The 27226-nt window shown below is 41.8% G+C and overlaps 1 protein-coding gene across 1 annotated transcript in view; it reads left to right on the top strand.

Moving 5' to 3' along the window:
* The window catches only part of TRHDE (thyrotropin releasing hormone degrading enzyme), a 992175-nt gene that overhangs the window by 822015 nt on the left and 142934 nt on the right, over nt 1-27226 (top strand). The window contains exon 13 of the mRNA XM_063927453.1: nt 24110-24257. Coding sequence (XP_063783523.1) covers nt 24110-24257 — 148 coding nt within the window. The remainder of the gene's footprint in view (nt 1-24109; nt 24258-27226) is intronic.

Below are 27226 nucleotides of genomic sequence, written 5' to 3'. Positions count from 1 at the left end.
AAGGTGCCCAGGAGAAATTATGTGCAATGGTATAAAAAGCAATTTAGGTTAATGAGGATGAGTATGGAAAAGTAAACCTTTGACTTAGCTCAGTGGCCATACATTCCATTATAGAGGTTAGAGAAGGAAGTACGAGGAGAGGAAGTTATTGTAAAATGCAAACCTCTATAGTACTATGGAATGAAAGAGTAGGAAAATAACAGAAAAGGGTCTAGTTGAAGAGACGGTAGGGCTAAGAAAGTATTTTAGGAAGATAGGAGAGATTATCACATTTGGTGAGAGAATGTTTGAAATATGAGCTAAATGTGGGCAAGCTTTGCTCATCCTAAATAAATGGAGAGACTTAAAGTTGGTAGGGAATGTGAAGAAAAATGTGAATGTGGTACAAGGAGTTTTCTTGAAGGATTGTGTTGATTTTTCCTTTGAAGTAGGTTAAAAAAGTCAAGAGCTGTCAGGGAAGAAGGAGTTTGTGTTTCTGGTGGGGAGGGGACAGAGGAGCAACTTGAAGAAAGCAAATAAATGACTTGGTTTGGAAGATTGTTTCTATATTTAAAAGTTAATACAGTATATGTGTCACTGACCTAGGTTGGGGGTGTTGTGAACTCGGGGGTTCTTCCGATGGTAGGGAAGAGGAACCACAGCTGGGTCGGAACAGGGATGGCCTGATATAGGTCTTCCTCATACAGGACTCTGACAGCAAGGCTTGGTGAAAATATTGAAGAACTTTATTGCAGGAAGGGAGCAACACAATGTCACATAGCAGCAAGGGAACTTATGGGGAAATGTCCAGGCCTATAGAAGAACTTGTAAGCAATGTTAAAGATGCTAATAAATGAAGTACTTGTGAGAGATGGTGAAAGACACTGAGAACAATGCTTTGAAAGATACTGGTGATTAAAGAGCTTGTGAGCGATGTAAAAGATACTGGTGACTGAAGAACTTGTGAACGGTGTTTAAAGACACTGAAGATTTGTAGAATTTGAGAGCGGTGTTTAAAGACACTGATGACTTGTAGAACTTGAGAGCAGTGTTTGAAGACACTGATGATTTGTAGAACTTGAAAGTGGTGTTTTAAAGACACTGATGATTTGTAGAACTTGAGAGTGGTGGTTAAAGACACAGATGATTTGTAGAACTTGAGAGCGGTGGTTAAAGACACTGATGATTTGTAGGACTTGAGAGTGGTGGGTAAAGACATTGATGATTTGTAGAACTTGAGAGCGGTGGTTAAAGACACTGAGGATTTGTAGAACTTGAGAGCGGTGGTTAAAGACACTGATGACCTGTAGAACTTGAGAGTGGTGTTTAGCCCGCGGCCCATGCTGATTCCGATACAGAGAGACATGCCGGGAACAAGAGCACTGGCATCCACTTCAGGGGAAAAGACGATACTCAGGCGCCGAGGCTCTGCCCGGCATCTGACTTTGAATCTCCCGCCTCTACTGGATTGGCGGTACAGTCTGATGACGTCACCTGCTCCCCACCCACGTGATGCTGGGTGTCATGGTGGCGCCCCTGCCCCAGGGAACCGCCGGGAGCCGCGCCAGCCAGACGCCGGAGCCCGTGGACCACCGAAGGTGGAGGCCGCAACACAGACCAGCAGGCACGCAGGGGTAAGCGCGGGATCGCCGCCTCTGGCGTGTGACAGTACCCCCTCCTCCAGAAGTGGCCCCCGGACACTTTCCAGGTTTTGTTGGATGTCTGGAATGGAAGATCCGCACCAGTCGGGGAGCCATAACTTCAGTAGCCTTGACCCAGCTCCTCTCCTCGGGGCCAAAACCTTTCCACTCCACCAAATACTGTAGATTCTTGTGAAGATAACGAGAGTCAAGAATAGCTTTGATTTCAAAGTCCGTTCCAGCTTCAGTCTCTGCAGAGGTTGGCCTCTGGGACTTTGAATGGAACCGGTTTAAAATATGGGGGCGAAGGAGAGAGACAATGAAGGAATTTGGTATCCGGAGGTGGGAAGGCAATCCCAATTTGCAGACAACCGGGTTCAGGACTTGTAACACGGGGTAAGGACCAATAAACCTCGGAGCGAACTTCATAGTGGGCACCCTTAACCGAAGATTGCGGGTAGAGAGCCATACCCTGTCACCAACCTTGTATTGGGGAGCTGCTCGTCGCTTCCTATCCGCAAAGAACTTATAGCAGCCGGAGACTCTCTTGAGGTTAGCATGGACTCGACTCCAAATTTGACTAAAGTGCTGGAGAGTAGAGGCTGAAGCAGGAACATCCTCCGGAGGACAAATGGGTAATTCTGGAACTTGGGGATGAAATCCATAATTAATGAAAAATGGGGACTCACCAGTCGAAGAGTGGTACAAATGATTATGGGCAAACTCGCCCATGGCAACAGTTCCACCCAATCATCTTGCGAGGGAGAAAGATAAAAACGGAGAAAAGTCTCTAAATCTTGATTGACGCATTCAGTTTGCCCATTGGTCTGTGGATGGTAAGCGGATGAATACTTGAGTTTTATTTGTAAGGCCGTACATAGGGCTCTCCAGAATCTTGCAGTGAACTGTACAGAGATCAGAGATCAGAGATGATTTCCTGTGGTAACCTGTGCAGGCGGAAATGTTCCCAGATTAATAACAAAGCCAACTTGGGAGCTGAGGGTAACCCGGTCAAAGGTACAAAATGTGCCATCTTAGAGAAACGGTCAATAATTACCCAGACGGTATTGTGACCCTTGGAGAGGGGTAATTCAGTGACAAAGTCCATAGAGATATGAGTCCAAGGCCTCTTAGGAATGGACAGTGGATACAACAACCCCGCAGGAGGCAGATGAAGAATTTTGTACTGAGGACATGAGTTGACATAACATTGAATATCCTTCTTCATAGTGTCCCACCAGTAAGATCTTTGTAGAAACTCCCACATCTTTTGAACTCCAGGATGACCGGAAAACTTGGAAATATGAGCCCACTGCAACAACCTTGGTCGGAATTTAGCTGGCACAGACATTCTCCCAGGAGGAGGACCCAGAGCGGTGGGAGCCGCTGACATAGAAACTGGACTGAGAATCAAAGCCTTCTCAACGGAACTCTCCTCATCCAAAGCCGTCAAGGAACAGGATAAAGCATCAGCCTTGGTGTTAAAAGTCCCAGCCCGGTACTTAATAACAAACGAGAATCGGGTAAAGAAGAGCGCCCATCTAGCTTGACGGGGATTCAAGCACTGGGCCGTCTTGAGGAACAGCAAATTCTTGTGATCAGTAAAAATTTTAATTAGGTGTTTAGCACCTTCCAAAAGATATCTCCATTCATCCAAGGCAGATTTTATTGCCAAAAGCTCTTTGTCTCCAATGGTGTAATTCCATTCAGCAGGAGAGAACTTGCGAGAATGGAAACCACATGGATGTAACTTCCCGTCTGGAGCGTACTGCGAAAGCACGGCACCTATGCCTACTGTGGAAGCATCAACCTCCAAAAAGAATGGTTTTGATAAATTTGATTGTTGAAGTACCAGAGCAGACAGAAAGGCTGCCTTCAACTGAGCGAACGCTGCTACAGCTTCAGAGGACCAATGACTTGGGTCAGAACCCTTCTTGGTTAGGGCAGTGATAGGTGCCACAATGGTAGAGAATCCCTTTATGAATTTCCGGTAGTAATTTGCAAAACCCAGAAATCATTGTACCACTTTCAAGGAAAGAGGCTGAGTCCAGTCCCGAATGGCAGTGAGTTTCTCCGGATCCATACGAAGCTCCGTGCCCGAAATGATGTAACCAAGAAATGGAACAGAAGGGACCTCAAAGGTACATTTGGAAATCTTGCCATAAAGATGATTCTCTCGCAATCGAAGAAGTACCTCTTTGACCTGTATTCTGTGCTCTGTGAGATTCTTAGACAATATCAGAATATCATCCAAATATACCACTACACTTAGGTATAGCATATCCCGAAAGATTTAATTAATGAATCCCTAGAAGACGGCTGGGGCGTTGCTGAGGCCAAACGGCATTAACAGATACTCGTAATGCCCGTCCCTGGTATTGAAGGCCGTCTTCCATTCGTCCCCCTGTCGGATACGTATCAAATTATAAGCTCCCCTTAAGTCGAGTTTGGTGAAGACTCGGGCTCCGCGAACTCTGTCAAAAAGCTCCCTGATGAGCGGCAACGGATACTTATTCTTAATGGTGACATCATTTAGACCACGATAGTCAATACATGGTCTCAGCCCTCCGTCCTTCTTCTTCACAAAAAAGAACCCTGCCCCTGCCGGAGAGGTAGAGGGGCGAATGAATCCTTTCTGCAGATTAGACTTGATATAGTCCAACATAGCTTGGGTCTCGGGTAATGATAAGGGATAAGTGCAACCCCGAGGTGGCATTTTCCCCGGAATGAGCTCAATGGGGCAGTCCCAGGGTCTATGCGGTGGTAACTGATTGGCCGCCTGTTCCGAGAACACGTCTGAAAACTCTCGATAGGCCTTCGGAACGAGCCCTTCATCTGACTTGGAAGATACACGGAGCGGGTAGACAGGAGTGAGACAATTTGAATGACAAAATGGACTCCAAGATATTATTTGTGTCGAACTCCATTCGACGTGAGGGTTGTGAAGTTTAAGCCAAGGAAGGCCGAGACCAAGATCGTGGGGCATCTCCTGAATCACTAGGAACTCCAGGCGTTCTTGATGCAGAGCTCCCACTTGCAGCTTGATTGGCACTGTACAACTTGAAATCTGACCGTTAGAAATGTGGGTACCATTGATAGCAGTCAACGTAATAGGTCGATCGACCGACCGTAACTGAAAACCCAGATTCTGGGCACAGGAAAGGGGAATAAAATTCCCCGCAGCCCCTGAGTCCAGCAGAGCCTTAACGGGTTTGGCTATTGACTCAGAAAACAGAGACATGGAGAGTAAACAGTCCACTGTTGGAGAAGGTTTAGAAGAAACCCCTAGCTCGACTCCTCCAGAACAAGCTAGGACTGCCCGTTTCCCGGGCGAGACTTGCAAAACTTGAGAAAATGATCTGCGGCTCCACAGTAGAGGCAGAGTCTACCCTCACAACGACGCTGACGTTCCTCTGGGGACAGCCGAGATCAATTAAGCTGCATGGGTTTGTCAGGACTCGGAATAACCGTTTGCTTAGACGGAAGAGATCGGACCCTTGATCGATCTGACCGGCTACGTTCACCACCTCGTTCCTGCATGCGAAGATCCACCTTTATACAGAGCGAGATCAACTGTTCTAAGGAATCTGGCAAATCTCTAGTGATCAACTCGTCCTTTAGACGATCGGGAGCCCGTTCCAAAAGGCAGTTTGGAGGGCATCATTATTCCAGCGCAGTTCAGAGGCTATGGTCTGAAAATGAATAACATACTGTCCCACTGAACGAGAGCCTTGTCGGACACGGAGCAAGTCTGCAGAGGCAGCTGTCGTCCTGCCAGGCTCATCAAAGATCCTCCGGAATGACGTAATGAAGTTGGTGTAACTAGAAACCAACGGATCAGATCGCTCCCATAACGGAGACACCCAATCCGGCGCTGAACCCTCAAGCAAGGAAATAATTTATGCCACCTTGGACCGATCAGTAGGGAAGTTATGTGAAAGGAGTTCAAAATGTACCTCGCACTGATTGAGGAAACCACGGCAATTCTTGGGATTCCCGTTATAACGAGGAGTAGGGAGCTGAAGGCGTGACCTGGTTCCAGACAAGGATGGAACATTACTAGAGACAACCACTGGAGCGGATACTAAAACTGGGGCCGGAACTACTGAAGCCAGAGAAGTCTGAATTTGATCCAGCCGGCCAGATAATTCCTGGAGATAACGCATCACCTGGCTCTGTGCTGCTTTCTGACTTTGAACTCTGGAAACCAGGTCCTGGATGGTACTTGCCTCTGGGTTCCGATCCCCCGGGTCCATGAGGCCTGAGTATACTGTCACTGACCTAGGTTGGGGGTGTTGTTAACTCGGGGGTTCTTCCGATGGTAGGGAAGAGGAACCACAGCTGGGTTGGAACAGGGATGGCCTGATATAGGGCTTCCTCATACAGGACTCTGACAGTAAGGCTTGGTGAAAATATTGAAGAACTTTGTTGCAGGAAGGGAGCAACACAATGTCACATAGCAGTGAGGGAACTTATGGGGAAATGTCCAGGCCTCCTATAGAAGAACTTGTAAGCAATGTTAAAGATGCTAATAAATGAAGTACTTGTGAGAGATGGTGAAAGACACTGAGAACAATGCTTTTAAAGATACTGGTGATTAAAGAGCTTGTGAGTGATGTAAAAGATACTGGTGACTGAAGAACTTGTGAACGGTGTTTAAAGACACTGAAGATTTGTAGAATTTGAGAGCGGTGTTTAAAGACACTGATGACTTGTAGAACTTGAGAGCGGTGTTTAAAGACACTGATGACTTGTAGAACTTGAGAGCGGTGTTTAAAGACACTGAGGACTTGTAGAACTTGAGAGTGGTGTTTAAAGACACTGATGATTTTTAGGACTTGAGAGCGGTGTTAAAGATGCTGATGACTTGTAGAACTTGAGAGCGGTGTTTGAAGACACTGATGATTTGTAGAACTTGAGAGCGGTGTTTTAAAGACACTGATGATTTGTAGAACTTGAGAGCGGTAGTTAAAGACACAGATGATTTGTAGAACTTGAGAGCGGTGGGTAAAGACACTGATGATTTGTAGAACTTGAGAGTGGTGGTTAAAGACACTGATGATTTGTAGAACTTGAGAGCGGTGGTTAAAGACACTGATGACCTGTAGAACTTGAGAGCGGTGTTTAGCCCGCGGCCCACGCTGATTCCGAGAAGCGCTGGTGACTGGACCGCAGAGGAACACACCAGCCGCTGGGAACGCTGGAAACAGTACAGCAACTGGCACCTGGAAATGCCGGAGACACTGGAGTACAACTACAGAGAGACACGCCGGGAACAAGAGCACTGGCATCCACTTTAGGGGAAAAGACGATACTCAGGCGCCGAGGCTCTGCCCGGCGTCTGACTTTGAATCTCCCGCCTCCACTGGATTGGCGGAACAGTCTGATGACGTCACCTGCTCCCCACCCACGTGATGCCAAGTGTCATGGCGGCGCCCCTGTCCCAGGGAACCGCCGGGAGCCGCGCCAGCCAGACTCCGGAGCCCGTGGACCACCGAAGGCCGCAACACAAACCAGCAGGCACGCAGGGCTAAGTGCGGCGAATGCCGCCTCTGGCGTGTGACAATATGTTTAATGAAAGAGGATACTGTAGTGGTAAGTAAGGATAAATTTACAGTGGAGAAAGTCAACAACTGAGCAAAGTTTCTCCAGAAGTGGTCAGTGGTGCATGGGAACATTTGCAGGTGGCAATTAGGTTTGGAGGGCCAAGGTTTGTATAGTAAGAGTTGTATTGGCTAAAACTAGCTTGACTGGTGAGTGTAGTTTTGAAGAAATAGACTGCAATGCTAGTGCAGGACAATGTAGTTATAGTAGTAGGAGTGCTACAATGAAGGCTATGTGGACAATGTGGACAGTGGAAGTTGGAGATGGAAAACAAATTGATGAACACCAGATACAAGGGGCGTCTATTGTGATGGGTGGAGTAACACATACACTTAGAAATACCAAATGATGAAATGAGTGGAAGGAGTTTACTGCAGCAAAGTTTAAAAGCTTGTTGATGGATATTTTGAAATCCCCAAGGATGAGATTGAGTCAGTGTATTGGGATTAAATTAGAATAGGGAGTATGGGGAAATATGTGATTTCAATTTAGAGGTAGATAGTAGAGAAAAGCTTGATGATATATGTTTCAGAGAAGAAGAATGAGGATTGTGTAGCATGATGGTCATGAAAGCTAGATGAAAGTAGGAAAGCTAATCCACCTCCTTGTTGCCTACTATATGCTGCACAATACAGTACACAGATTGGTTTTTAAAGGTTACGGAGTTCACAGTGGCTAGAATCATCCCCCAGATATTCTCAAACAGCTAAGAGCTACAATAAAATTCTTTAAAAATCAATTAATGTTGAGGGTTATAATATAACATCTAAAATAAAATTACAGATATGAATAAACTGTAGGTAACTGGAATAGAATGGTTATAAGAAATAAATTACCATAACATAACATTAGTCTGGCACAGAGTTCTTATAGGATGAAATCCTTCAAAGGTACATTTTATATAATCTGTGTACATGGGTGTAATATAAACAATGGAGTTCATATAGTCCTCAATCATTCAGTAGAAAACCACATATCACATTGCTGCTTCCATCAGAAAAAGGGAGTCCCAGAGCTGCTTACATGTTTATCCATTAAAAATGCACTTACCCATTTAAAATGGCAAATTTGTGGAAAAGTATGTGTATGAAATTAATCTCTACCTGTAGAAGCAAGAAATTTTTCATTATCCAAATGGGAAATGGTCCTTAGATCGACCCTACTTAGGTCGACACTCAATAAGTCGACCACTATTGGTCAACATTCATTAGATCGACACCTGCAAACAGTGGATAAGAGCATTAGGTCGTCAAGTCAAAGGTCGACACATAAAAAGGTCAACATAAGTTTTTCCATTTTTTTTCCGTTTTTTAGCTTTTTCATACTTTACGATCCATGTGGACTACAATTGGGAATAGTAACCTGCCCAAAGCATGGTGAGTGAAGCGAGCCATGCAAGGGGATACTGCACTGATTTGGGTTCCTGGTCACTTTACGAAGAAAGCGACACCAAATAAAACTCATGTTGACCTTTTTCCATGTCAACCTGCCGACCATGACAATATTTTCCATGTTCGACCTACTGCCTGTCGACCAATGGTGGTTCACCTAATGAGTGTTGATACAAATAGGATCGACCCAACAAACCCATTCCATCTAAACAGTGAAACACCAGACTTGTGTCTTATTGTATGTATAACCTACCACCTAGATGGTGTGTCAGTAAGCTTATTTAAAAAGGACCAGTCAGAGACCCAGATCAGTTTATCAATGCTGACGAGGAGATCAATATGCCCAATAGCATATTATTTAATATTTAAGCTATAGACAGAACACCAGCTAAACTGTAAAATTCAAAGAATGCTAAGCGCAACAAAGGCTGGCAAAAATGTTGAGCTGTGCCATGGTGCACCAATATAACACTCACACTGTACTAGAGAGTCCAATTTAACTGCTGTCATCCACATGACACTTAGATTACACTTGAGTCTCTGTGTTAGACTGTGTGACTACTCTGAAGCAGCTGCTGGGGCAGTCTCTTTGAGATGCAGAAGGAAATGCATTCAATGATTATGGGCCTAATTCAGAGCAGATGTGCTAAAATTAGCAGGGGATGCCCATCACAGGGTAGTTTGCCCTGCATGTCAAACCCCCCCTGCAGAGGTGCAAAAGCACCCGGCGTGTAGATCCCTGCCTACCCAGCCTAGCTGCGGTGGCAGGTGGCTACTTGCCATGTTTTGGGTCACAGCAGCTGCGTGTGACATCAAGCAGCCAATGCGGCCCACCCCAGCAATGGTCCAGACACGCCTGCATTGTCCAGACTGCGCCTACCCTATGGCGTTGAAACGCAGCTTGCATGCCCCCTCCCACCACACAACCGCCTCTACCTGATTTCACATCTCACTGTGTGTGCATGCACAGTGTGGCCACTGCGCACTACAGCACTGAGCATGCGCACTACACAAAGGGCTTCAGGCTGCGATCGCTGCCGTTGCAGTGATCGGGTTTGAATCAGGCCCTATGTGAGGTCTCTTGTGAGACAGGTCACCTGTTCTGACATTTTGATTGCAAAATTGTTGTCTTCAAATATGATTATGAATGGAAAAATGCATCTTTATTTAATCGTGATTCCAGAGAGTCTTGGTTTCATTTATGCGGTCATAGCATTTGTTAATTGTATAATGCATCAGATGGATCTCATGGGGGTTGAACATTTCTGGCTTTGGTCAACGTTCCTGATAAAATTGTGTTATTTAGGTAATTGAAAATAGAGTTTTGGTACTGTTGCTTGAAAAGCCTTCAGGTTAATCGCTGCTTCTGGCTGAGACTGACTTGGAATTTTTATATTATTTCTTCTGTATATATTAAAGTGGTCTACAGGTAGTTATTTAATTGTACCAATTCAGAACAATCTTCAGTGTCCTGCTGTACCAATTTTTTATAGTTTCATAATTTGTTGGTCTATCCAGTGCATCTGTTGGAGATCACTGTGCAGCCAACTCTGGGGTAAATTTACTAAATGCTCTAAAACTGAAAAGTGGTGATCAGATTCTGTCAATCATTTCTCTATTGCATCCTAGATAATGATAGACCAAATATGATTGGTTGCGTCAGGCATCTTTAGAACCTTTAGTAAATGTAACCCTCTGTGTTCAGGTCATCTGTAATAGAATGTATTTCCTGTTGAATAGTGAATTTCACTACTATTAAGTATCTGAAGCCTAAATGGCGACTTGCTCTATTGGAAGGGAAGTATATTCTATTTTTGTATTTATTTGTTTTGAACACTGTGAGATACCAACCTTTTGCTACTGTGGAGGAAGATGTCCACCAAAGTTTGGCAGACTTTACAAAGGAGTGGCCTCACTGTCCCATTATGACAATATGTAAGGTTAATTATCTTATTGACATTGATGTCTGAACAGGGGCAAAGCCAGAATTTTGAGGATCCAGAGCAATATTTTGAAGGGCCCCCATCCCAACAACTTCTCTGCAGCAGTTGTTAATTGTATGCCCTGTAATAGTGCCTTAGTTCATTTTCTGATCCATAGTAGAGCCTTATTTAATGTTATGCCTCATAGTAGTGCCCTCGTTTCTTTTATGAATCGCAGTAGTGCTTAGGTTCACCCTATGTCTCATTTCAGAACTGCCAGTACGCTTATGCGGCACAGTACCCACAATTCATATTATGAAATATAGGGGCAGATGCATTAAGCTTGGAGAAGGGCTAAAGAAGTGATAAAGCAGTGATAAGTGGAAGGTGATAGCCAAGGTCCTAGCTACCATAGGTGCAGACAGATTTATTAAGCCTGGAGAAGGGATAAAGAAGTGATAAAGCAGTGATTAGTGCAAGGTGATAATGTACCAGCCAGTCAGTCCTTAGCTATCATTTTTCAAATCCGTTAAGATTGGCTGGTGCGTTATCACCTTCCACTTATCACTGCTGAACTTAAGCACTACTGTGATTCAGAAAATAAACTAGGGCACTACTATGGGGCATAACATTAAATAACGCTCCACTATGGTTCAGAAAATGAACTAGGGCACTATTATAGGGCATACAATAAACAACTGCTGCACCAGCCAATCATTACAAATTTGAAAATTTACCAGCCAGGCAGCTCCTGTAATTTATCACCTTGCACTTACTTTATCACTTCTTATCCCTTCTCCAGGCTTAATACATTTGCCCCATAGTGCTCCCCATTCATATTGTGCCTCATTACAGTGCCCCAGTTCATATTATATAACATTAAAATGCCCTCCATTGCATTTTATACCACGCTACAATGAGCAGGTCCATGGGCATACATATATGGCCCCAAGAAAATGTTTGAAAGGACCCCTACGTACCACCCAATGTCGAAAAATGTATATAACATATGTAACTTTGACAGGGAAGGTGGGCCCCTCTCAGCTCTGAGCCCCATAGCAGCTGTACAGCCAGCACCTATGGTAGCTATGTCCTTGTGTCTGAAGGGAACTTTAAATTAGCATTTGTTTTAACCTGAATGGTGTGTAGGAGAATCCTACTGTATGTTGATTAGCATTTATGGATATTTAGTTTGGTCACCTCAGATTTCAGCATAATCATAGGGTAGAAGATTCCATTTCGGTCTTCTTCCCTAGATGTTTATGTCACAGTACAGACTTAAAATGTTTAGATTTCAGTCTTTGGTGGAACAGGTGAAAGCCTATGGGGTATATTCAATAACTGTCGGAAGCTGCCGTCTTATCTGAAAGACGGCAGCTTCTGACAGTTTTAGGTCGGAAGGGGTTCTGACCTATTCATTCGTGCCCCATTTATTCTGACAAGTCGGGAAACCAAACTTGTCAGAATGCTGTCAGAATGCACGCTGATCGGCGGCTTCAGCCACCAATCAGCGTGCATTGTCAGAAGCGGGGCCAAACCCGACAGGTTTTAGCCCTGTTTCCGACAATCTCAATCCAACTTTTAAAAAAGTCGGATTGAGATGAGGGACATGAGAGCAGGAGAAGGGGGGGAGCAGCACTGCAGCAGGAAAAGCAGGAACCCAGCAGCAGCGTCCACCTGGATCCATCTCACTTGCTGGAGCCAGGTGGATACTGCCGTGAGCCTCCGCTTATGCACCCGCTGCTCGCCCTGTCTCCTCCTCTCCGTCACCCCTCCTCCACTGCTCTCCCCCTGCTGCCTCCACTGCCACAGACATCTCTATCACGGCATCCGCTGACAGCTCCCCCACCCCCTTCCCAGCGCTGCTGACCGCTCCCACCGCCGCTGCTGTCAGCACACCCGTCAGGACAAGACACCGGGGCGGCCAAATCCGACAGTCGGATTTGGACACTCTTTGAATTTGAACTGCATGTCGGAATGGACCCGACTCTTATTGAATATACCCCACTATAAGATTGTAGACTAAAGTGACATAGTTTGTACTAGGTTACAATTGAGGTTCTATATTAGGAATATTCACATATTATTACTTATTATAAAAATTCCTCTTGGTTTTTATAGTATGTATAATTTAGTATTGGTGTCACAACTGATTATTTAGGAGACATTAGAGCAACTGCCATAGAAAATCCAAACCAATAACAATACAGTGAGAAACTGTATTATAAATATTCCCAGATGTGATAAGTGGATATACAGTACATGCTCATCAATTAAGTAATGCAAACATTTATCCCAAGCGGTATTCCTAAAAATAGATAAGTCTTTCCTTCTAAACTTCTTAATCTTTTATTTTTTTGAAGACCCTCACTGTTACCATGATGGTTACTAGCCAAATTAGCTATAAGATTACCAGAGTGCAATAATCAAACTGCGCTACAAACATAGTATTATAAATCATCCAGATATAATGTATGCAACTTTTACTGTTCACTTCAAGCTATCCTTTTTTGCCTATTTGTGAAACATCATTTTCAAATGGTTATGTGAGGACATAATAGGTAATAGTAATCAGACAGTTAATAAGAGCAAACATGTTGTTTTCTCTTCAATGTGTAACCACATTATATATATATATATATATATATATATATATATAGTCAGAAAAAAGACTGCGGCACTCAGGGTCTTGTATTAGTATAAAGATGTATTAAAAATACATAGCAGAGAACATCAACGTTTCGGGGTATCTAACCCCGTTGTCAAGATGTGAGAGAGTGAAAAAAGTGCTGTGGGTGACTTACCTATAAAGCGAAGAAACCCGCCAACCGTGACGTACGGTTCACGGCCTTGCATGCTGCCTGCCCATGTACCAACACAGGGTTGCTCCCAACGGGCTTATACTACCCACCCTCTTCCCCCCCCTCCCCTTTTTCCTTCATTGCCAGGATTGGTTGTTTTTCATGTTACTCTAGATGCCTTTACTATGTCTTTCCAAGGGTCCTGGGGTGGTCGCTTTGCACTGATCTTTGTTATTACGCCCAGGTCACGTGCACGCATCCCGTCCTCGGCGTCCCGACTGCTGCCTAGCGACGGAGCAGCCACGTCATCACGAGCCACGCACGCATGTCATCACACAACGCCGCTCTGCGCACCGGGAACACGGACGGTCACTCACTGGCGGTTTGGCGGGTTTCTTCGCTTTATAGGTAAGTCACCCACAGCACTTTTTTCACTCTCTCACATCTTGACAACGGGGTTAGATACCCCGAAACGTTGATGTTCTCTGCTATGTATTTTTAATACATCTTTATACTAATACAAGACCCTGAGTGCCGCAGTCTTTTTTCTGACTATCTACAAATATTGCTGAGGGCACCGGGGCGCTATATTCAGAGGAGGAGTGCTGGGCCATGCATAATCTATATATATATATATATATATATATATATATGTCAGTAATGCTCGGCACTCAATGCCTGTAATCAATACAGTTACTAAGAGCAAACATATTTTCTCTTCAATGTGTAACCACATTATATATATATATATATATATATATATATGTCAGTAATGCTCGGCACTCAACGCCTCCAAACTAATTGCCCGGGTGCCCTCCTATTACCTTACGGCAGAAATAGCAAACAACGACAGATGGCGGCACTCACTCAGGACTTAGTATAGGAATGAAAACTGCAGAGACAGCAGCTGGTCGCTATATTATATATATATATATATATATATACTGTATATATATATATTTATATTTATTTATGTAACAGGTTCAGGGGAACAGGTACCATCTCCCGGGGTAGATGACAGAATGCAGCAACTGAGAGGTCACACAAGTCCGTTGGTTTGTTGCAACTGGCCTTAACCAGTATTATTGTTCAGACAAATAGGAATAAACATGAAAATAAATACCTTGCCATCCAGTGCTAACTATATACAGGATATCCTACCCCACTAAAAAAAAACAATAAAATATTTTTTTTCCATGCACAGTTCACTGGGTTTCAAGAACAGGTTTCTTTTACAGAGACTCCGTAGTCTCTCCTTTTCCCCAAGCAGTGTGAGAGAGTAATGGTCAGGCTGACAGCCTTTTTAGCACACCTATACAGATGAAAGCCGTAATTAAAAGCCGTTCTGTGAGGCTAAAACCCCAAAGACCCAAAATGGGACTAAATGGATGGAGAATCCATCTTCTCTTCTTACATTTAACTCCAGGACCATAATCTGGTTCTTACCAAAGGCCAAAAGTTATCAGCAGAACCAACACAATATTTCTGTGGTTGTAAAACACACAGGTAAGAGACCTGGTGCAAATATACCTGCCTTCCATAACTATTCCAGTGATCTTGTCACAATATATATATATATATATATATATATATATATATATATATATATATATATATATACACAGTATATTGGTATCGAGTCTCTAGGTCGACCACACTTAGGTCAACAATGTCTCGATCGACTACTATTGGTCAACAGTAAGTAGGTCAACATGGTTTCTAGGTCGACAGGGACTCTAGATCAACTTGTTCTAGGTCGACAAGACAAAAGATCAACATGTGTTTTTCACATTTTTTAAAATGTTTTAAACTTTTTCATACTTTACGATCCACGTGGAATACAATTGGGAATAGTAACCTGTGCCGAGTGCAGCGAGGCACCTTGCTGGAAGCATGGCGAGTGAAGTAAGCCATGCGAGGGGACACATTTTACTAATTGGGGTTCCTGGTCACTGTACAGAGAAAACGACACCAAAAAACGTGAAAAAACTCATGTTGACCTTCTGTCATGTTGACCTAGTACATGTCGACCTAGAGTCCCTGTTGACCTAGAAACCATGTCGACCTACTTTCTGTCAACCAATAGTGGTTGACCTAGACACTGTCGACCTAAGTGTGGTCGACCTTACATACTACACCCATATTTATTAGAGATGTGCGCGGACACTTTTTGGGTTTTGTATCTAGATCTCTGTTCGTGTTTTGGATCTGGATTGGTTTTGCCAAAACTACCCTTTTGGGTTTTGGTTTTGGATCTGGATGTTTTTTTAAAAAACATAAAAACATCTAAAATCTCAGAATTTGGGGGTATTTTTGATCCTACGGTATTATTAACCTCAATAACATTCATTTCCACTAATTTCCAGTCCATTCTTAACACCTCACAATATTGTTTTTAGGCCGCTGAATGATTAAGCCATGCGACACAAGTGGGCGGCACAAACAGCTGGCCCATCTAGGAGTGGCACTGCAGTGGCAGACAGGATGGCAGTTTTAAAAACTAGGCCCCAAAGAACACATAATGCAAAGAAAAAAAAGAGGTGCAAGATGGAATTGTCCTCGGTTCCTCCTACCCACCCTTATGTTGTATAAACAGGACATGCACACTTTAACAAACCAATCATTTCAGTGACAGGGTATGGCACATGACTGTGACTGAAATGATTGGTTTGTTTGGGCCCCCACAAAAAAAGAAGCAATAAATCTCTTCTTGCACAAACTGGCTCTACAGAGGCAAGATGTCATCCTAATCCTCCGAATCCTCACCCCTTTCAGTGTGTACAACCTCACCCTCACAGAGTATTAATTCATCCCCGCTGGAATCCACCATCACAGGTCCCTGTGTACTTTCTGGAGGCAATTGCTTGTAAAGGTCTTCCTGGTGAAATGTATAATTCATTTTGATGAACATCATATTCTCCACATTTTGTGGAAGTAACCTCCTCCACCTATTGCTGACAAGGCTACTGGCTGCACTAAACACTCTTTCAGAGTACACACTGGAAGGGGGGGGGCAACTTAGGCAAAATAAAGCCAGTTTGTGCATGGGCCTCCAAATTGCCTCTTTCCTTATAGTATACATATAGACAGTCTGACATGCCTACTTTTATTCTGTCACCGATATAATCCTCCACCATTCTTTCAATGGTGACAGCATCATATGCAGTGACAGTAGGCATGTCAGTAATAGTTGTCAGCTCCTTCAGTGTAGACCAGATGTCAACACTTGCTCCTGAGTGCCCTGTATCAACAGCAGCAGGTGGGCTAGGAAATCTTATTATTTTCCTCGCAGCCCCAGTTGCGGGAGAAAATTAAGAGGAACTGTTGACGGGTCATGTTCTGCTTGAGTTGATAATTTTCTCACCAGCAGGGTTTTGCACCTCTACAGACTTGTGTCTGCTGGAAAGAGAGATACGATGTAGGCTTTAAACCTAGGATCGAGCACGGTGGCCAAAATGTAGTGCTCTGATTTCAACAGATTGACCACCCCTTGAATCCTGGCAATGTGAATGAAGGGCTCCATCCTCAAGTCCCACATACTTTGCGGAATCGCTCCGTATTAGCTCCTCCTTCAATTTCTCCAGCTGTGTCTACAAAAGCCTGATGAGGGTAATGACCTGACTCAAGTTGGCAGTGTCTGAACTGACTTCATGTGTGGCAAGTTTGAAGGTTTGGAGAACCTTGCACAACACAGAAATCATTCTCCACTGCGCTTGAGTCAGGTGCATTCCCTCTTCTTTGCCAATTTCATAGGTGGATGTATAGGCTTAAATGGCCTTTGTCTGTTCCTCTATCCTTTGAAGCATATAGAGTGTTGAATTCCACCTCGTTACCACCTCTTCCTGGTGCTCCAGTCTTTGGCACGCAGTCGCTGAATGTCAAAAGTTGCCCGCAATTTTTCAGCCCACCGACAACATATCCCACATGCCCCTGTCATTCTTCAAAAAATTTTGCACCACCAAATTAATTGTATGTGCAAAACATGGGACGTGTTGGAATTTGCCCAGATATAAAACATGCACAATATTGGTTGCGTTGTCAGCTATCCCAAATCCCCAGGAGAGTCTAAGTGGGGTAAGCCATTGTGCGATGATATCACTAAGTTTCCGTAAGAGGTTGTCATTGGTGTGCCTCTTATGGAAACCGGTGATACACAGCGTATCCTGCCTAGGAACAAGTAGGCATTTGTGATATGCTGCTGCTAGTGCCGCTGTTGTTGTTGCTGTGGGAGGCAATACATCTTCCCAGTGGGCTGTCACAGTTATATAGTCCTTAGTTTGCCCTGCTCCACTTGTCCACATGTCCATGGTTAAGTGGACAGTGGGTACTACCACATTTTTTCAGGACACTGAGGACACTTTTCTTAATGTCCCTGTACAGTCCAGGAATCGCTTGCCTAATGAAGTGGAATCTAGACCGGATTTGGTACTGGAGACACAGTATGTTCATCAACTGTCTAAATCCCACTGCACTACTTGCAGATACCAGATGCACGTCTAGCACAAGCATAGTTGTTATAGCCTCAGTAATCTGCTTTGCAACAGGATGACTGCTGTCATAGTTAATCTTCCTTGCAAAGGACTGTTGGACAGTCAGTTGCTTAGTTGAAGTACTACAAGTGGTCTTCCAACTTCCCCTCTGGGATGACGATCGACTCCCAGCAGCAACAACAGCAGCAGCAGCAACAGTAGTACTAGGTGTACCACTCAAGGATCCTCCTGAGTAATCCCGAATAGGAGAGGACTCATCATTCATGCCAGTGACATGGCCTGCAGGACTACTTACATTCCTGACTGAGGAGGAAATTGGACGTTAAGGGAGTTGGTGGTGTGGATTGCAGGAGCTTGGGTACAATATGAAAAAGGGATTTAGGTGTCAGTGGACTGTTTACACTATTACCCAAAGTTTCAGAACTTGACAATGATACATTAATGTGCTTCAGATGACAAAGTATAAGGGAGGATGTTCCTAGATGGTTAATGTTCTTACCTATACTTATTATGGATTGACAGAGGCAACACACGGCCTGACACCTATTGTCCGGATTTGTGGAGAAATAATTCCACACCAGAGGTGTTTTTATTTTTATTTTGCCCAGGCATGACAATGGGCTTTTCATCCCATGGACAACAACTGTCTCCACTGGTGCCTTATTCTAACAAACCACATCACAATCAGATTCCTCATCATCAACTTACTCCTCAGCGCCAGCTGCACCAATATTCTCCTCATCCTGGTGTGACATCCTCAATCTCCATATCGGCAACTGGACTGGTAATGCTCCTCCCAGCACTTGCAGGGGGTGTGCAAATGGTTGTAGGAGCCTCCTCTTTCCATACAGTCTTGGGAAGGTCAGGTCTAGATATCGCAATTGTGGACCCACTTGGACTTTCCTTGGGGATTTGTGATATATCTGAATGGACAGTTGTTTTTTTCCTGTGCTTTAACAAGCTTCATTTTCAAAAATGTTGAGAGGGAGGAGGGCTTCCATCCACATGAGAAGCTGAGCTACCAGTCATGAACATAAGCCAAGGCCTTAGCCTTTCCTTGCCACTTCGTGTTGTGAATGGCATATTGCCAATTTTACGTTTTTCATCAGATAATTTCTTTGTTTCTGATTATTAATTTTTGCTTATTGGATTTTACATGCCCTCTATGCCTTTGGGCATCGGCCTTAGCACACGACATTGATGGAATTGCATCATCAATGTCATGACTTGTGGCAGAAGCTTTAGCACTAGTACTAGGAACTGGAAGAGGTTGCTGATTTTTCACAATTTTTTTCTTCAAATTTTTGTTCTCCATTTCACTGGACAGCACTCCTTTATTATTACAACACACCGAACAGTGTCCCTTTATTTTCACAGCAACCCTGTAGTTTTACAGCATACAGGACCAGTGTACTTTTATTTTAACAACAGCACCCCTGTTTTTTTTACAGTATACAAGACAGAGCCAGTGTATTTTTATTTTAACAACAGCACCCCTGAATTTTTACAGCATACAGGAGCAGTGTACTTTTATTTTAACAGCAGCACCCCTGAATTTGTACAGCATACAGGTGCAGTGTACTTTTATTTTAACAACAGCACCTCTGTATATTTACAGCATACAGGACAGTGTACTTTTATTTTAACAACAGCACCCCTGAATTTTTACAGCATACAAGTCAGGGCCAGCACCCCTGTATTTTCACTGTGTACAGGAGGAAAGTGACCCTGCCCCCTGTTCAACACAGTGACATCCATGACAGCAACACCCATGTACAGCTGCAGCACCCCTAACAGCACATGAAACACCAGTGATAGCCAGGACATCACCTCTAACATCACAGGGACACTACAGTGAAAGGAACAGAACCCCTACAGGGCACACACTGACCCCACCCAATGCCACCACCCACAGAGAGAGACAGTGGTCTGTCTAACTCACTCTCCAAGCCCAGATTGAAAATGGTGGTGATGCACGGCTGTTTATATGGAATTTAAAATCCACGAGAATCCGACAGTGGGATGATGACATTTTGCCTTGTTCTGGGATCCGAGTCTGACGGGAAGTCCCCAGCCGGACTCGGATTCTGTCTCACAACATGAAGTTCGGGTGTGGTTTGGTTCTCCGAGAACTGAATCCATTCACCATATATATATATATATATATATATATATATATATATATATCTATCCAAAAAAGGCACACACCAATGACTTAATAGAAAAATCCAAAAGACGATATTTATTAACTCACATAGTGGAAGCCTACATGGTGTTTAATGTTTTGGTCACAGAACGTGACCTGTCTCTCCTGTGGGATTGTGTCCTGAGGAAGGTCACGTTCTGTGACCGAAGCGTTGACCACCATGTTGGCTTCCACTATGTGAGTTAATAAATATCATCTTTTGGATTTTTCTATTAAGTTTCTGGTGAGTGCCTTTTTTGGAACTATATGGATATGGATTTCGTAAAGGAATGCATTGGAGTTTACCCCAGGCATTTGATGATTTGGATATAAGTGAGTGCCAACCTACCGAAGATATATATACTGTATATGGATGTATATGGATGTCACTCTCCAATATATTCAGCTTAGTGGTGTACCAGATAAAGCAATAGATCATATAATGCAGTTGTCACAACCATGGCACTCCAACTCCAATATAAAAAGAATAATACCTGCTGGACAGGGTAAATTAATCTCAATGTTTTAAGAGTTAATTTTTTCACCAGGAGTACAAAAACTAAAGTGAAACAACATTATATTATTGCATACAAATACTGAAAATTAGTACTGGGAAGAGTATTAATACTATTACTATAAAGCTCATCGCTGCTGATAATGTATAAATATTAAATATAAGCAGCATCATGATACATCTTTTTCTATATATTTGTAAATTATGAATCACAGTCTTCTCACTAGAGACAAATCATAACCGGATTATTACAAGAAACAAGTGAACTACATTTGTTTATTCAGTCCCAGTGGGAATGCAGTTTGTAATTCATGTATCAAGAAAGATTCCTTTCTCAACATAATTTTCCCTCTGTCCATAAATCTAATATTCAGAGGGATATAGCCAATCATTTAATATTAATCTTGCCAAGTAATGTCTACAGGTTTTAAAGTGTTTGGCCTCAGGTTGTTTTATCGGTTTGCCTTCTAGAGCAGCCCGGACAGTCAAGTGTTGGCCTGTCATCCTATCCTTGGACATCATTGTGGTTTTTCCAACATAACGGAGTCCACATGGACATTTAATGTAACACACCACAAATTAGTAAAGTGCACATGAGAGCATGTGTGATCCTATACTTCTTGCCTTATCTGGGATGAAAGTATAGGTCTCCCATGTTCTGATACTGACGTTACACACCCAATACACCTGTAGTTCCTTGAAAGGCAGTGTTGGGTATTCTACAGAGACATATTGGTAACATACTTGTGGATGGTCTGATCTTTTAAGTTCTTTCCTTTTTTGTAGCATGTTACAAGTTCATTCTCCTTCCATGCTGGAAAATCTTTATCTAAATTTATTAAAGGTCAAAAAGTCATTGCAGTTTGTACCAACGTGGTACTTGCAGTTGAATATTTATTTATGCACAATCTTTTCTTGAATCCTGCATGCTTCTTTCATGGTATCAGTGGTATCTAGCAAATGGTATCAGTGGTATCAGCCTTTTCTTTCACTTGTCTCAGCATTTTAGTGTTTAACATTTGGCAATGAATTTTAACATCATTAAGTCACAAATCCTTATGGCACAGACACATTGTAAATGTGGTAGCCCCTTCTTTAGGGCTACCTGATGGTGACTGTCAACATGTAAGTAGCTATAGTATTCCTATCCATCAGTTTACAATAAAGTTTTATTGAGATAAGGTGATCCGTAATATGCATTTGTATATCAATGAAATGGATTTGCTCCATAGGTAAATTCCACCGGGCTCTCTATTAATTTCTTGCATCATGCTGATAGTCACAGCTATCCCCAGACCAGAGGAGGAGGGCATCATCAATATATCTGGTGTAACCAAGGATTACCTGGGTTTGATTTGGTATTGAAAAAACTCTCTCTTTCCACTTCAAACATAAATGCATTGGTAAAGCTTGGTGCCATGCATGAATCCATAGCACAACCTTGTCTTTGGATATAGAAGTGGCCATCAAAATATAAAGTAGTTTCTATATAATGTAAGCTCTAATAATTTAATGGAAAAATCAATATCCAATCATTTGTAACAACTATTATTGGTAAGCAGACATTGAGTGGCTTGTAATCCAGTTTGAGTGGAATATTTGTATAAATGTTTACCACATTTATTGTACAAATCCACATCTTTGCAGGCACCATTGTTGTAATTTGCATATAAACAGTGTTGCATCCTTTAAGAAGGAATGTTCAGCCTGAACCACTGGTTGTAAAAAATGGTCCAAGTATTTGGAGATGTTGTACAGAAGTGATCCTCTTGCCGATATAATTGGCCTTCCCATTGTTTTTTTTTAATGTAATTTTGGCAGGGTATAGATTATTGGTGTAATCAAACAGTCCTATTCAGGCTGTCAGCTACTTTTTTAGAGATTATGTTATTCGAAGCTGCCTGGTCCAATACGTCATCAATTTTCTTTTAAAAATGTTTGCTGGGTCCTCATTTAATTGTGTATATACTGATAGATCCACGGTTATCTTGGCCTCTTTACTGCGCCTAGGCACACCATGGTTTATTTACATAAACCCTTCATCTATTGTTCTCAGCTGCAATACAATATAGCGAACAATACAGCAGGGGATTAAGTCTGACTGCTCAGTCTCAGTTAATCATATTAAAGGCCAAGATAAAAGTGGACCCATCTGTACTGTACATTAGTATCAGAAAACTGAGATTAAGATTCATTTTTGTAGTCAGTGATATCTGGGACTGTGATCCGTCCTCCTTTGTCTGCTGGATGAATTATTATTTGCTTTGATTTGGATAAATCCTTCACTGCTGCTCTTTCTCATTTTGTGAAATTTGGGTGGGTTTTTGAATTTTCATGCAGGGTTTTCTCAATTTCTATATTCAACATTGTTGTGAAATTCTTAATATATGAATTTGTAGATACTGTATAGGGTATAAGTTAGATTTTTTTCAGCATGGGCAGATCTTTTGTGGGTAATTCTGATTCAGGGCTGAAGTGCTCCATAAGGTGCAATTGACAGTTTAGGCGATACACATCAATTTTTTCTGAAACATATGTGGTTAATTTGTGGGAACGAATGAAAGCCCTTTGTTTAAAATACTTAACTAATCCAAAATTTGTGTTTTAGATGATAGGTTAATCACTACTGTACTGTACGTTTTTGTGTGCTTTTTTATTTGCCAAACCCACTGCCACCTCTTCTGGTTGGTTTGTTGGAAGGTCTCCTCATGGTCTTGTCAATACCCCTAAATTGGGCTTTAAGCTTTGAAGGCTGTATGGATTGTACTAGGTTCACACTCACTTGAAGACATAGCACTGCCAGAAGCTTCTGAATCATACTCTATCTAGTAAACCGTGATTTCTTTTGTCTAGATCTGAAGCCTATCTCACCTCCATATTCCTTCTGGTTAATCTTCGAATGACTTGTTGCATTAGTTTGTTCCATTTAAAGTTAACTAATTCAAACTTATATTTTGATATTTTACAATTGCACTGTTATCTTTAATATATATATATATATATATATATATATATATATATATAGAGAGAGAGAGAGAGAGAGACACCAAAAAAGCCAGTAGCATCCAATATATAGCTTTTATATAGCTTTCAACATGACAAAAAAAATCACATAAAGTGCATTGAGCAATGGCAAAAAGCAGGGACAGGGACAGGCACAGCCGGCCACACGCAACAGGAGGACCCATGCATACCCTGACAAATGGATAAGTACCAGAATGCTATTATGCCCTTTGCAACAGTTTGTCAATTGCTAGTCTCCTGGTGAAGTTCAGACTTTTGGTGTAGGTGTTAAAAGAAAATGAATGTCAACAAGAAGAAAAAAGTGAAATTATCATATAAAAAATATTAAAGGAGTTAAGTACATATCATCAATTTGCATTATACAAATGCATGAGAGGGTATCTGATATTGTTCTTTTAATGCGCTGGATGATTCCTCAGATCAGCTTTACCTAAATTGTTCCAATATTTGACTTGTCTTTTAAGATCTCTTCACTTAAACTCTTTTGGTCCTCAAAAAATTACTTCAAAGAAAGTTTTCCAACAGATCATATTTAACATTCCTTTCTTTAATTTTTCAGAGCTGGATATCTGACACAAAATATTCCCCTGGAGATTATAAAATACCTTTCTGAAGAAAAGGATTTTCTTCCCTGGCATGCTGCAAGCCGAGCACTTTATCCTCTAGATAAATTGCTGGACCGAACCGAAGAATACAGTATATTCAGTGTAAAAGATAAACTATTTTCTACTATGTACAAGTTAAGACCTTGGTTTTAGTCACATAAAAAAAACATACATAATTTAAGTTTAGCTATTTCTGTAGACTCTTTCTACAGTGAAAGAATGTCATAGAAATATATTTTAGTGACAAATAAATATATCCCAATTGTACGAAGAGTACAAATAAATGAAAAAGTCAGAAATTGGTCAACAAAGCAGTTTATTAACTTTTTAAATGTATCATTAAAGAATTACAAAATGTAAGAATGAAATATATAACTGTGAAATGCTGACATAAATTCATAGCCTCAAGGCATATTTGGTCTTTGAAAAGCAAGAGAAAAACACTTGAATTGTAGTTAGTTATAGCATATGTTTATGGTCATAAAAGTTTACTATTATTTTATTGTTGTGTGTCTACAATGTTGATGCAGTACAAAGTGCATTGTAGACACTTTTAAATGTAGTAAATCTCCACACCACCAAACTTCTCAGTGTTTGAACATCTAAAGGAGCTATAGTGGAACTGTTACTAGAGTATACAAGGGTTTCTAAAGATTCCATTTGTTGACTTATCATTCTACATACTTTACTAAACACATGGTTTTGTCTTTATGGCTTTCTTATGTGGATTTTGGACATATATTGTATCTATCAAAGGTAGAATAATTTATTTGTATTACCCTGGATTTAGACACAAGTCTACTGTGTTTTCTGTGTTATATACTGTACATTACTATGAAAATGGAAGGATGAAGCACTTTAAAAACAAAAAGCCCCAAAAGTGTATAATAGATTATACATTTAACGTTAACTGTATAGGAAATCATAACAATCTTGAAAGATCTGGCAGATTACAAATTAAAATGACATGCATACTTATACACAGATTGTAGGACATACACAATACAAAAAAGCCAAATATTGGGGGTTGAATGAAGACTTGTAGTTCACAAGAAAACATAGATAATAAGGGTGGTATTAAATTCTTTTCACCCCCTTCCACACCTGTTCTGTTTCTGCTGATGGGTGTGCTGTATAATCATTTCAGCTCACTACCCATGGGGTAGCGAAGTGTCCTAACCCTTTACGCAGGTAAACCTGATTACCTTGGGTGCGATATGCGCAAAAACAAGGACCACTATAGAAAGGAGATTGGGCATGATATATCATTTGAATTCCACCCTCTGTGTTAGGGTCCCCTCCTGTTATTAATGGGCACAGGCATGAGATCCTGTGATAGTTAGCAAAATAAACATAAACTACTTGCTGTACTGGGTCTAGTATTAGTCATGCTTGAAACACAGTATATTATATGTCATGAGTTTAAATTATCAGACTTTTTTTTTTTCATTTTAAATTGTAGTACTAGTCCTTTAGAATCTACATGGTTTGGGCTGCAAATGTGTCACCCTAGTGTACAATGGAGTGCCATATCTATTTGTATGTACTCCACAATAAGGAAATAGAAATTGTTATTTTTTCTGTGACTCCATCTAGTATCATCTATGTACAGGCTTGGATTTGATTTGGTATATTTGAAGATACAGGGTGGGATTTATCAATAAAATGAAAAATTGGTAATACCCCAGAAAATGGTAATTTTCTGAGGTTTACCACAGTATCTATGGTTATCCATATATAATAAAGTGGTCTGTGGTGGATATCGGAAATAACTTTCCAGAGCTTCTGCTTGCTAGACAATGTCATCTATATGAGCCTATGGGCTTATTTTTGTGACAGTTCCCCAGAGAGGCATTGTAGTTTGCACATAAACAAATAAAACTCCTGAGTCATAAATCAAGAAGTCTGTTCATTGCAAAGGACAGCTCTTGTCAGAAGGACTGTCCCAGGACGTACTGTAAGTATTCATGCATACTGTTATTATTAAATGATAGGTAGCATGCAATGGGGGTGGGATGCATTGCATACCATATGTAAAACTTGATACATCCCATCTATAGAGTTGTAATAGCCATAAATGTTGGTCTTCTCTCTGTAGTTAAGAATTGATCCTTTGCCTAAACAGAGGATGTGTGGGCAGGTGGGTAGGCATTACAGTATATACCTGCACTGTATTTCTCAGCCCTAACAATTGATTTCAGGTTCTGCTAAGCTTTGCAAGCATCTGCTGACTGGAAATCTACTTAGATTTGGTAGTTGTTTATATTCCAGAGGAAGAGGATGTCAAAAATATTTTCTTAACTTTACCAATTATTCACATTTACAAAAAGATGGCACATAACCAATCTCAAAATACAATAAACCCACAGACAGAGGATAGAGCAACATACTTGAAGTATGATATAGAAATTGAGTGTTAGGTGCACAAGGCAAGCAGTCACAGTCAGCAAAAATCAGAGAAGGTTTTCTCATCCTTCACCAAATACAATGTGACACAAAAAATATTTTTATTTAACCAGTGCCAGCCTATCATTTTCACCATCCTCATATGCAGAGAAGGATCCATTATTCAATGACACACTCCTCCTTTGCTTTACAATGTGCACTCAAAATGGAAGGAGATAAATATTTATAGTGAACTACTGTTTAATAAATGCATAACACAATAATACATAAGTGTATGAATAAAAAGTTCCACACAGCGGCAGAAATCCACATAAGGCAGGTCAGAAAACAATTACCGGGTTTCAGTAGGAAGTGTTATTTGGCAGTTCTAATCACATTCAGTACAGCATCAATCGCGTGTTCTCATACTGCTCCTCAAGTAGCTGGTATATGTCGGGTCTCTTTACTGTAACGCCACAGGGATTCACCACCCAAACCAATGACCAATGTGTTTCCACCTCTACTGGGGTCTTTCTCAAGGTCCAAAACACTATGGGGGATATCCAATTAGCCCCAGTAATTTTCCAGGGCTAATTGTCCCACCGGGGGCTATCAGGGGTTACCTGATGCTGCTCCGGGTGCTGGCTCCTGACAGCTCCCAGTGCAGCGCTGCAGTTCTGGCTCCC

The sequence above is a fragment of the Pseudophryne corroboree genome, chromosome 6 (genome assembly GCF_028390025.1).
Source record: "Pseudophryne corroboree isolate aPseCor3 chromosome 6, aPseCor3.hap2, whole genome shotgun sequence".
NCBI classification, from domain to species: domain Eukaryota; kingdom Metazoa; phylum Chordata; class Amphibia; order Anura; family Myobatrachidae; genus Pseudophryne; species Pseudophryne corroboree.
This window is presented reverse-complemented; position numbering and strand designations above follow the sequence as displayed.